The following is a 13,303-nucleotide window of genomic DNA, read 5'->3' as shown; positions in this document are numbered from 1 at the left end:
TCCCAAAGAAAAAGAAATGCAAGAAAGCAAAATGGCTGTCTGAGGAAGCTTTGCAAATAGCTGAGGAAAGAAGGGAAGCGAAAGGCAAAGGAGAAAGAGAAAGATACACCCAATTGAATGCAGAATTCCAGAGAGTAGCTAGAAGAGATAAGAATGCCTTCTTAAATGAACAGTGCAAAGAAATAGAAGAAAACAACAGAATAGGGAGGACCAGAGATCTCTTCAAGAAAATTGGAGATATGAAGGGAACGTTTCATGCAAAGATGGGCATGATAAAGGACCAAAATGGCAGAGACCTAACAGAGGCAGAAGAGATTAAGAAGAGATGGCAAAACTACACAGAAGAACTATACAAGAATGAGCTTAACATCCCAGATAACCACAATGAGATGGTCACTGACCTCGAACCAGACATCCTAGAATGTGAAGTGAAATGGGCCTTAGAAAATCTGAGCAACAACAAAGCTAGTGGAGGTGACAGTATTCCAGCTGAGCTATTCAAAATCTTAAAAGACGATGCAGTAAAAGTGCTACACTCAATTGCCAGCAAATTTGGAAAACTCAACAGTGGCCACAGGATTGGAAAAGGTCAGTTTACATTCCAATTCCAAAGAAAGGCAATGCCAAAGAATGTTCAAACTATCGCACCATTGCACTCATTTCACATGCTAGTAAAGTTATGCTTAAAATCCTACAAGCTAGACTCCAGCAGTATGTGGATCGAGAACTACCAGAAGTACAGGCAGGATTTCGAAGAGGCAGAGGAACTAGAGATCAAATTGCCAACATACGCTGGATCATGGAGAAAGCTAGGGAGTTCCAGAAAAACATCTACTTCTGCTTCATTGACTATGCAAAAGCCTTTGATTGTGTGGATCACAACAAATTGTGGCAAATTCTTAAAGAGATGGGAGTACCAGACCATCTCATTTGTCTCTTGAGAGACCTATATGCAGGTCAAGAAGCAACAGTGAGAACCGAACACGGAACCACTGATTGGTTCAAAATTGGAAAAGGAGTCCGGCAAGGCTGTATATTGTCGCCCTGCCTATTTAACTTATATGCAGAGCACATCATGAGAAAGGCAGGGCTAGATGAATCAAAAGTTGGAATTAAGATTGCCGGGAGAAATATCAACAACCTAAGATATGCAAATGATACCACTCTAATGGCAGAAAGTGAAGAGGAACTAAAGAGCCTCTTGATGCGGGTGAAGAAGGAGAGTGCAAAAGTTGGCTTGAAACTCAACATTAAGAAAACCAAAATCATGGCATCCGGCCCTCTCAATTCCTGGCAAATAGATGGGGAAGAAATGGAGGTAGTGACAGATTTTATTTTTCTGGGCTCCAAGATCACCTCAGATGGGGACTGCAGCCAAGAAATTAAAAGACGCTTGCTCCTGGGGAGGAAAGCTATGGCAAATCTAGACAGCATACTAAAAAGCAGAGACATCACCCTGCCAACAAAAGTGCGTATAGTCCAGGCCATGGTTTTCCCAGTTGCAATGTATGGCTGTGAAAGTTGGACCATAAGAAAGGCTGAGCGCCAAAGAATTGAGGCCTTTGAACTATGGTGCTGGAGAAGACTCCTGCGAGTCCCTTGGACTGCAAGGCGTTCAAACCGGTCAGTCCTAGAAGAGATCAACCCCGACTGCTCTTTAGAAGGCCAGATCCTGAAGTTGAAACTCAAGTACTTTGGCCACCTAATGAGAAGGAAGGATTCACTGGAGAAGAGCCTAATGCTGGGAAAGATTGAGGGCAATAGAAGAAGGGGACGACAGAGAATGAGATGGCTGGATGGAGTCACTGAAGCAGTAGGTGTGAATTTAAATGGACTCCAGAAGATGGTAGAGGACAGGAAGACCTGGAGGAACGTTGTCCATGGGGTCACGATGGGTCGGACACGACTTCGCAATTAACAACAACAACAACAACAACATTCCTCGATTTATGACTAGTTATTTAGTGACAGTTCCACGTTATAACAAGTCTCCCCAGGATTACTTACAACCCAGATTTGAAGTAATGCTCAGATTACTTCCAGTTTCCAGCAAAGAATACTCACTGCAGACAATGGATTTGCATAACAACCATAGTGTTTGTTTATTTATTATTAAATTTGTATAACATCGATCTCACCACTGAGTGATTCTAGGTGGCTGTGGTGATACACTTACATCATTAAACAGGTTATAAAAAATCAGACAAAGTCAGATGGTGACCTTTTTAACAACTGACATGATGTAGATCGTAATTCCTAGCTCAGTTAGTCATAAATTGAGAACTACTTTGTATCCCACCTTTCTTCAGGAGTTTAATTTTTGTCCACAGTTAAAACACTATGAGATAGATTAGACTGGGAGAAAGTGGTTGTCTCAAAAACCACCCAGGGTTTATCTGTAGCTAATGGTGAACTAGAAGTCAACATCTTCATCATTATACTAGTAGGGATTCCATGATGTACCCACAATACACCATTTATCAGAGAAAAAAATGATATTGAAGTGTTCAAATATGAGCTCCTCTTTAGTGATAATATTTCAATTTTAATTATCAAATCTCACAAAACTGTAATGTTTAAATTCATAGTTTTTCTGCTGATAAGATATTAATATGCACTGAAATTGGATGCACATATATTCATATTTTACAGTATATTATTTACTGCACAAAAAAGTATTATTTAAAATCTGACTTGAAGATATTAGCATAGAGATCCCTATAGCAACTTGATGAAATTAAGCCAATGATATTCTTATAATAACTGAAAATACCTGGTAGCCTCCCAAAAGTGCACATAGCCCTGTATCATAAATGTAATATATACCCTGCAAATTAAAATCTATATTAAGCTTAGTTGTATCCAGCCTGTAAGAAGAAATAAGTGCAAATGGCAAAGGAAATAGATGTTTCCTCTGTGGTTTATGTAACAGCCAGGAAAAATGTTTTAGTTATGTAATGGTCCTCATAATGAAAAAATGGGAAAATATTGGTATAGGTAATGACTATTTTAATGGAAGTCCTGTAAAGATTCTCAAGAAAGAAACAACTGTTATCAACATTCTCTGACAAGTGAAAAGGTTAAAGATGTCCTCTGGTTGATCTAGATAGCCAATGGTTACATGGATATAACTATGTTGTTCACTTGGCAACAATGCAAAAATGTTTTGCCACTGCATTTTTCCAAGACATTCTTCAATTTCTATCTAGCCTGATATTATCTGCTTATCTTTCATACCAGTCTAACCAGGGTTAATCCTATTTAGCTTTTAAGTCCAGACAGGATTAGCCAGATGTTGTCATCTAAGGCTGCCTGATAAGTGGAAGTTTGCAAAGTCAAATATTGTAACCTTTAAATCCCATGAACCACCTTCAGCCATTCCAATCTCACTGGAAGTATTCTCTCATCAGAATGGATTATTCTGTTTAATTGACCCAACTTTGAAACATAGTCTTAACTGTAATAGGTAGCTTATACTGTTAACAGTCCTTTTCCAAATTAAACCAATTCAATTACTAGTGGAACAGCCTTTTTCAGAGCAGTTCCAAAGAGTGCAGTAGGAAGGCATAATATTTAGTCCTCAAAACATTATGCACTCTTCGTTCAATAACCTTCACCCAGAAAGTGGGTGGTGGTACAAGCTAAGTCTTTTGACTTCTCACAACATTCAAGAATATCAATCAAATAGTTTTGCAGGTTCTGTTACTTTCTCAGAGGACAATTATAGTATACAATATAAGGAGTAATATTTTCTGTTTCCATGAAGCTACTTGAAATACTGACTGGGAGTTATAGAAAGAGCTGTTATTAATAAATAGATGACATTCAGCTTTTTTTCTATTGGAACTGAGTATAATGGCTGATTAACATCCTGAAATCTGTAATAGGGCAAGTAAGCATGAATACACTAAAATACAATCCAGGCAATTAAAAGCTATTTTTATTGTGCCCCCTGGAGAAATGTTTACACCTTACATGCTAAGAATTTTGTGATGCTTGCAGATATATAATAAGATTATAATTACGTGTCTGTAGCTCTGGATATTACTTTCAATAATGTCACACTTTCAATTAAAAGAGGATGTTCATCAAGGGATATACCTAGCTTCTAAATTGAGAGCAGAGTCTATCTTTTTTAATTGATGTGGTCTGGTTTGGAAATGTTTTAAAAAAATCTGTTTCTTTAAAGTCAGGATGAAATTTTCAGGACATATATGCCAGACAACTGATCAATCCTCAATTTACAAAACTATTTTCTGGAACAAAAATGAAATATAGGAGTAAAATCACCTAATCCTCATGTTGTTTACCTCAAATTTAAATACAGTCCAGAAAAACATAATTATCAATGGTATTAAAACCTACTTAAAAATCAAGACAAGTAAGAATTTGCTGTCCTCCTTGCTTGTCTCCCAATTTAATTCATTCATTGGGATAATCCAGACTAAAATTGGGTCTACAAAACTGAAATGTTTTTTTTTTTTGCTTTGGCAAAATTCAGAAACAAAAATCTGTGTCTTCCATCAAAGTCAAGATTATATCTTTCATTAATCCTAGATTTGTAGAATTTTCATCATCTGAGATTTATTAAATCCAACATAAATCAAATTCATTGATTTAAGAAGGTGGGCTTTTCGGACTTTTAATCCTTAGAAGATACTATGATACACATGAAGCTGGATCCCATTGTCTCATTATTGATCTGTCTATTGTTTAAATTAGTATTTTTATGCTTCATTGTTCCCGGCCTAGATAAACAATGAATTGCAGAAAGAATGCCATTCAGTAGCACAAGTCTAGAAATAATCAATAGGAGAATTTAAACTATTTTCTTATGAAATAATAAAAGTAGCATTTCATGTAAAATGAATTCCTGATACAATTAAACAAATAAAACTTCATACATAGTCAAAAAGATACCAAAAACAAATTAAAATGTATTATAACCTGATATATACAAATTTACTACACTATCAATATATAGCACATGATTAATGTATCTTGGATAATTACATTTAATCAAGGCATGCTTCAGTAGTTTGGAAAGTGAATGTAATCTCAGCAAATATTAACTGGTAAGATTATTATAACATGAAACATTAAAACTTTTTTAAAATGAGGTGGTACCTTAGAACTTATTACCTTTCAGGCAGTGGTAACTGTTGCTTTGCTTGAATGGCTTTGATTAATTCATCAAAATATTCTGGCTTCATAATTGGTCGACCACAAATCAGTGCACATATTGTCTACAACAAAAGTGGGAAATTATAATAATAATTCATAGTGGTACAAAACATGTAATGTCTCTGATTGTAATTCAGGTTCTTCTGCCTATTACAAACCATTCTGCTTCTAAACTCTTTCACTATTGATTATATTCTAAACTGAGTTTCCCTTAGAAAAAAGAACAGAAGTCCTATAATGAATTCTACAATCACTATACAAGAATTTGCACTGTTTTATTACTTCCTCCAGTCAGTATCTTAATTTTACAATACAGAACAGCAAATTCTGCTACAAAAGGATTCCCACAAATACAAATAATTTAACGGCCACAATTGAGACTGGCAACTGAGTCATTAAACAAAGTGCAATCATCACTGGGCTTATGGTCTTATATCACTGGGTTCCTTTGCTTTACGGTCATTTTTCATAATGTCATAACTGCAAAGAGTTGCTAAACTAGGATGTTGCTTAAACAAGGACTACCTGTATTTTCAGTTGTCACTATTAAATTATGGGTTTTCTGGAAAAATTGAATTGGAAAATTTTCCAAAAAAATTCTAAAAAATTTTGTTATGCAAACAAGTACGATTTGAATTAGAATATACATGGTTCTTGGGCTTGATTCATAGTTGATTGATATTAGTTCTTGGTTCATAGTTGATTGAAATTATTAGTTGAAAATGCTGACTCAAGAAATTTTTGCAGTCAGCAACTCTGTTAACTACCTCATCCCAATCCCAAGGATGCTTTTTCACGAGGCAACTGGACTTCTTGTTTTTCTTTGAAGACGTTTTGCTAAGAAGCTTCTTCCTTCCATTCCCCCACCATCCAGTCAGAGCTGAAGAAACTTCTTGGATGAGAAGCGAAACATCTTCAAAGAAAAACAAGCAAGTCTAGTTGTCTCATAAAAAAGCATCTTTGGGATTGGGATAAGGTAGTTAACAGAGTTGCTGACAACAAACTTCTCAAGTCAGCATTTTCAGCTAATTAATTTCAACTAATAATTTTAGTCAACTAGGGACATAGCATCTTTGGGATAACTATGACCTGGATGACTGCAAATCTTCATAGACATATCTCAGTGGCAGCTATCCTTTTTGTGTGCCAAAAATATTATATTCCTTTTCTCTTCCTTACTGCATTACTAGTTGTATGCTAAATAAATAAATAACTGCATTACTAGGCATCCAAGCCTGCATTCCTATGCACAGATGGACATAAAGGACTCGTTTCCTAGAAAATTTGTGTAAGAGTGTGAATAAAACATTTTTCCTATCCAGCCTTCAATGCCTATTGCTGGGATGCCTCCATTTTCAAATCAAGAGTTTAGGCCAGTAGGAAAAGAACAAAGACACACTATTACATGTAGAGAACATTTTCTCTAACACTGCTTTTAAAAATTATACCATGCTTGCGTATCACTCACCTTCACAGTAATTTTGACCAGAACCATAACAAGATGGGTACAATCTTCATTCCACTCATTTACTACATGGCCACCCAGCTGAAGAATATTTTTATTTAAAATATTTTTCTGTGAAACATCTAAGCATGAAGAACACACTACTAGTGGTTCATATTCCACTCTGCAAAGTACAAGAAAACAGAATATGATTATAATTAATGCCAAACACCTTATCATTTGTTAGGGGAAGACACACACACACACACATATATATATATATATATATATATATATATATATATATATATATATATATATATATATGTAGGTCTTTGGTTGTTCGGGTTTTCTCCCACGTAAAATTGGAAGTGTCTTGGCGACGTTTCGACGAAGTCCCATTCGTCATCTTCAGGCTGGTGCTTTCAGCTTCGTGCCTCGAGCAGCAACACCTCCACCCAATCAGAACACAGCCAAGCTCCCACCCAATCAGTTCATACCCCCACTGGCAGTTAAAAGGAAGAAACAGCTAAGACCACACATTGCTGCTCGAGCACGAAGCTGAAAGCACCAGCCTGAAGATGACGAATGGGACTTCGTCGAAACGTCGCCAAGACACTTCCAATTTTACGTGGGAGAAAACCCGAACAACCAAAGACCTACATACAAATACCCGCGAAAACCTCAGAAAACATATATATATATGTGTGTGTGTGTGTGTGTGTGTGTGTGTGTGTGTGTGTGTGTGTGAGAGAGAGAGAGAGAGAGAGAGAGAGAGAGAGAGAGAGAGAGAGAGAAGGCAGGTTGAGCAATGAGGCAACTGGTGATTGTTTCAGTTGCTCTGGTTAAATGAAAGGCTTTACACAAAAAAGCTGAGATTTGAAGAAGTGTCATTACAGTTCATCCATCCCCACCAAGATAATAGCAAACATATAGGGTATCCAGAGACAAAGGCTAGAATCTTGGAGAGTACAGTTAGATAAGATAAGATAAGATAAGATAAGATAAGATAACCTTTATTGTCATTTTTTTACTGTGGGCACAACGGCACAGTTTTGGATTAAGAAGATAATAAGTGGAAGAATTAATGTTCTAAGCAAGGACACATCAGGTTGGAGGAAAAAAAACTTGATGCTGGATCCACAAACAGAAAGGTAGTGAAAAATAAGATTTCAGAAGTTATAATGAGAGCAGAATAGCAGAAGATTCATTGGGCAACATGCTATTCAAGAGATGTACAAGAGTCAAGGTAAGAAAGAAACATTTATCTCATTTTGGGTATCAACTGTAATGGGAGATAGATTTAAAAAGAGACCAGAACTTGGGTCAATAAGATAGAAAGAGTATGACTTCTGTGACTTTGAAAAGGGGGAAACGATATGACTTGATTGTAGGATGAACAAAGAAGATAGCAAAGAGAGAAAACTAACATAAAGCCAACATTCCATGATTAACATTATCAATGGATACATAAAGCATACAAAGCTAGATTTGGAAAAGAGGAAAGATGAAAAATTAGTCTTTCTAGGCCAATATTTCAAAGCTTAGTGAACCTGGCAATTGCCAAAATTCAGTAGCATTTTCTTTTTCTCTGCTGTCTCTTGCATGGGTGGGACGCTAGCAGCATCGCCAGCATCACACAGGCACTAGCAGCCCATTTGTGCATGTGCGCAGGCACTAGCAGCCCGTTTGTGCATGCGTGGGGACTCCAGTGCCACCAGCGCTGTCGTGGTTGCGCGCAGCCTGCTTGTGCATATGCATGAGCGCTAGTGCCACTACTGTGCGCATGCCCATTTTGCGCAAGCACATGGACACATACATTTCCCTGCTCCTCCCTCTCCCTCCAGGCCACCAATCCAGAAAGATTGGGGAGCTCTGCTCTATAAGCTTCATAGTTACGAACATTTTCTTTTATACGTTTATTTCATCCATAACCATAATCTGTCATGTCTTAAATAGACAACAAACTCACAGATTCCCCCTTAAGTGTTTCAAGATTAGCAGAAATCTATCATACCTGTACTTGCTTTCGAAAACTCCAAAAGTGATTCTGTCACCAGTATTTAATGTTATGGTATTACCATTATGTAGCTTTTCTCCATTAACAAAGGTACCATATTTTGAAGTGTCTTTTAAAGTTAATTCAGGAAATGATGAAGATTGACTCTGAAAGTACAATAAAACTCATAGCATTTAACGTTTCAAAGACAGCAAGCCTATTCATAATACCAGCTATACTCCACCCTCTTTTTTTTAAAAAAAACCCACATCATTAAAATATCAAACTACTCAGTGTTAATATCAATGTGCTATAGGTTTTCATACAAGAGCCAGTTTGATGTAGCGGTTAAGTTATCAGGCTGGAAACTGGGAGACCAACTTCTTGTTCCACATTAGGCACAAAGCCATCTGGGTGAACGTGGGCCAGTCACTTTTTCTCAGCCTTCAGAAGGAGGCAATGGCAAAACACTTCCAAAAGTCTTGCCAACAAAATTGCAGGAATTTTTCAAGTAGTTTTCAAGAATTGAACATGACTGAATGAAAGGGGGAAAAAAACGTCTACATACATATTAACATTTCTTTACCATAAAAGTACTATTTTGTTGTGGGGTCTTTGGTATTCTTTGAGCTTGGTTACTTTCTTGTAGACATTTCATTATCAAATTATGTAATATTATCAGTGATGATGTTACTTTGGTAATGAAAAACTGTACAAAAAAACCACAACCAAGCTCAAAGAGCACCCAGGACCCCAAGTATCTCAATTGCTTTGTTTTTGAGAATGACACAATACATTGTTTGCACAATAAACTAACAAATCATCCAAGTGAATCACAATTTAACTTTACTTCACTTAAAAAAATTATTTTGAAAATATGTAGATGATGAATAGGAACACTTTTTAATCAATACTATACATCAGAAATAAGACAAGCATAATTAATCTTATCTGCTTCTAGTATTAACAGCCTTATCTTGCAACCATGTTAATCATCTAATATATAAAATGTTAAGGAATATATTTGAAATTTAAGCATAATCAACTAGAAATATGGTTTGGCTGAATCTCTAAAGTCTATTTTAGTGACTTAGCTCCTTGAATTCCCTGTGCAGTTGCTAAAAATGGCACAATCCAGCTTGCCTTCAACTAATAAATTATTGTTTGTTTTGTTACTTAAATTGAGGTTTAGTTATGGTATTTTCCAAACCAGGATATTAAATAATGGCTTGGAATGGGTTTGTTTGGACCAGCCAGTTCAGAGGTAATAAGAGACTATAATTAATTTAAAAGTGAAATACTTCTAATCATAAAGCCAAAGTGAAAGCTTATATTTTATGTCCAGGTAGAGTTTTATTTGAAAATATTTCAGTAAAAAACTTTTCTGAGCAATGCAGCTTGATTGACGAGATGCAATGAATCATATTCATCTGCAACAAGCTATCAGAATATTATTACTTAAATGACACAGATTACATAATTTTTGTCAATGGCTTCATATCCAAATTACATAACTGGAATATTTGCTATAATGATATCAGGATGCATTTAATACTATTTGTACCAAGTCAACAAATGTTCAATTAAAGAATATGTTTTGATACAGCAGGCAGTTAGCAGAAAATTTATGAATGTGATACTTACAAGGTTCACCTGGAGATGATTAACTGAAAGAACTGCATGGCTTCGACTGATTGATTGATCATTTTGAATTAAAATTCCACAATTCTTTCGTCCAACAACATACTCAACACCAACTAGAAGCCGATATAACTGTCCTGTTAGTTTCAATAATGGTCATAAGCAAGAAAAAGCATTATCATTCATTGTAAAAATGTACAATGTGAAATTATGAAAAGTTTGAAACTAAATAAATAAAAAAGGCAAATTTTAGAGTGTCACTGAATAGGCATATACTGTATTTGTGAACTATAGTTTGATATGTCATGTAATAAGACTGTAATGAAAGGTTCAGTTATTGAAACAGTTGTATCTAATTTTTTATATGTTTCTTATAAACCATTTTGAAGCATACAATAATAAACTGTACCTAATTAACAATACCTTAAAACATAAAAAAAATTAACATATTCATTTTAAAAATAACGGAGAGGGGAGAACATTCCAGAACACTGGTGAAAATATGGAAGGTATTCCTGCAAGCAGCTTCCAGGTAGCATTCACTGAATCTTAGTACCTGGAGCAGGAGTTCCCCATAGAAACTCAATGAGTCACCAAGTCTATAACTGGAAAGGTAATCTGACTGGCATCTTGGTCCCAGGTTGGTGATGCTTTGTATGTCATAATTCAAACTCTGAACATCAATAGCTAACTAGTGACCAGTGGAGTGACAAAGGTGTAACATGAATAGAGCCAAAACACCATTTAGCAAGCAGCCACTGCATTCTGTGCTGGTTGCAAATTCCTGGCCAAGCACAAGTGTAGCCTTGCAAGATAGATACATACGATCAATGTGAAATTACTAGCAGGAGAACAAATGCAACTAGGCTTTCCCTGCCCAGGAAAGGGCATAATAAAACAAAGCTATCAATGGGCACTTTACGGTAGTTTTAGTGGCTGTATAGATCTTCAGTGACAATGATGATTTTAGGAGGCAGCCCAAACAACAGCTCTCTTCTTTCTCAATTATTTTTTCAAACTCATAAATAAAATTTATCCTGAGGATTATTTTCAATTTTTTTCTCTACCATCTTTGAAAGAACAAATACCCACTAGCAGCATTATTCTAGTTTAATAAGCTTATAGGTGAATTAGTCTTTTGTATATGCAACAATTTTGCTCTTTTTTTGTATAAGTGTGGGGGGGGAGTAGGAAACTACTGTTAGCTCTGCATAGTAAATAAAGTCAATTTTGACTCCTGGTAACTTTATGGAGAAGTAATATGGAAGTGATTTTTCACTGATGTCTGGGATTGGTGGTGGGCATTTCCCAGTTTATCTTTCACCTACTGGTCTTCCATCCAAGTACCAATTAAATACTTAACTTTTTGAGATCAGTCAAGTTTATTTAGGTGCTGCTGTCTAGCTGGGTGAGCCACAAATTAGCAACCACACTTCAGCCTAGCACTTTCTGCAAGCTCATCCTATTTCTCTTAAGACTAATGGATGGATTACTGGACAGTTTTTAGGAGATGGTCATACTCAACGTTAACCAATGCAAAAACAAACAAACAAATCTGGTAATAGCAATACCAATGGGGATACATTTCATGCGCCCCAAATTCTATGTTCCTGTCTTCAAAGTGACAACCACTAACAGTTTATTTTGCACTGCCACATAAATACTTAATCACTTATATTGATTTCACTGGGGGAATCATAATCCACCCACCCCATTGCCGGCAATGGCAAAACCGTCCCTATATGTTGCATGACATCACAAGTTTTACATGTCTGCTCTATATCATATTCTCCACTTCTGAGTGACCATTAGATCCAGATCATTTTTAAAATTCTTCATTATTTTCCAAAAAGTTGGCACATATATTTGTTTTTCACATACTCCAAAGCCCATGATCAAGAGGGCTGCAATCCGTGGTTTCAAAATATATTTGATTTGCTGTCTTTACTTACACGAGACTCTGAACTTCAACTGGCTAGTGCAGTTTCTTCATCCAGCAAATTTGCTAAATTCATCTAGGTAGAGTAGGGGTCCCCAACCCAGGTCCATGGACCAACCCCGGTCCGCAGCATGCCAGAAACCAGTCATTGCAAACAAGGGAAGCCCCATAAAACTCTCTCCATTGAACTGGTCCCTGATGCCCAAAAGGTTGGGGACCTCTGAGGTAAGAGTGTTTCATGCATGTTGCATCCTGGTTGGGGAATTCTAGGAGTTGAAGTCCATAGCAGTGTTTTTCAACCTTGATAATAAGATGAGTGGACTTCAACTCCCAGAATTCTGGAATTAAAGTCCATCCATCTCAGCTAAGGCTGAGAAACACTGCTACAGCATAAAGTTGATAAGGCTGAAGTATCTGGTGCGATGAACTAAATAATACAGAAAGCTGCAGGGTAAACAGGCACCAAGCCGGAGGAAGTCCACATATGAAAACACACTCTTTCCCTTTCTTAGAGTCATGCGATCTGACCCGCAAGAAGTCTAGCTGGACTTTCTTTTTTCTTGCAACGCGAGGATGGTCCGGAGTATTGCAGCCTAGACTTATTCGCTTTACCCTTCCCTTCCCATCCACCCGCTTCAGTGTTCTTGCTTACCTCCTCCGGTCTCATCGGCCGGGCACAGTTTCCACATCCTAACCCTAGAGAAGAATCGAGAGTGCCGCTTCTCCCGAGTCAAAAAAAAGGCCCCCGCGCCCTTCACCCTCAGCCCAGGAGTCAGAAAAGAACAGTGCGCCTGCGCGCAGCCCATCTCTAGGTTGGAAAAACCCGGAAATAGCAATCAGCGCCATCTAGGGGCAGCGAGAGGAAAAGCTTTCTTATCGTGCCAGGAACGTGACTTGTCATTGGTTAAAAAAAAAGGATTTCCCGGGAAGAAAAGCAAACCAGTGAAAAAGTAAAGCTCTACAACGATGTTCCTTTGAGGAGTCAAAGTAAACTTGAGGAAGTTTATTATTTTTTGGTTAGTTTATTATTTTTTGTTATTTTTATTTTATTTATTTTTTGGCTAGTTTATTCCGTTTTTTGTATTGTTTTTTAAAT

At 36.8% G+C, this 13,303-nt stretch overlaps 1 protein-coding gene across 1 annotated transcript in view; it reads right to left on the bottom strand.

Annotated features, from left to right (window-relative positions):
- The window catches only part of NBN (nibrin), a 30,871-nt gene extending 17,861 nt beyond the window's left edge, over positions 1 to 13,010 (bottom strand). The window contains exons 1-5 of the mRNA XM_039346727.1: positions 12,860 to 13,010; positions 10,272 to 10,405; positions 8,646 to 8,794; positions 6,653 to 6,812; positions 5,143 to 5,246 (exon numbers count right to left, since the gene is read on the bottom strand). Coding sequence (XP_039202661.1) covers positions 5,143 to 5,246; positions 6,653 to 6,812; positions 8,646 to 8,794; positions 10,272 to 10,405; positions 12,860 to 12,896 — 584 coding nt within the window. The 5' untranslated portion in view covers positions 12,897 to 13,010. The remainder of the gene's footprint in view (positions 1 to 5,142; positions 5,247 to 6,652; positions 6,813 to 8,645; positions 8,795 to 10,271; positions 10,406 to 12,859) is intronic.
- Positions 13,011 to 13,303: the final 293 nt, after the last annotated feature.

This window comes from Crotalus tigris, unplaced genomic scaffold (genome assembly GCF_016545835.1).
Source record: "Crotalus tigris isolate CLP2741 ecotype Arizona unplaced genomic scaffold, ASM1654583v1 scf7180000018017.554538, whole genome shotgun sequence".
Lineage (NCBI taxonomy): Eukaryota > Metazoa > Chordata > Lepidosauria > Squamata > Viperidae > Crotalus > Crotalus tigris.
This window is presented reverse-complemented; position numbering and strand designations above follow the sequence as displayed.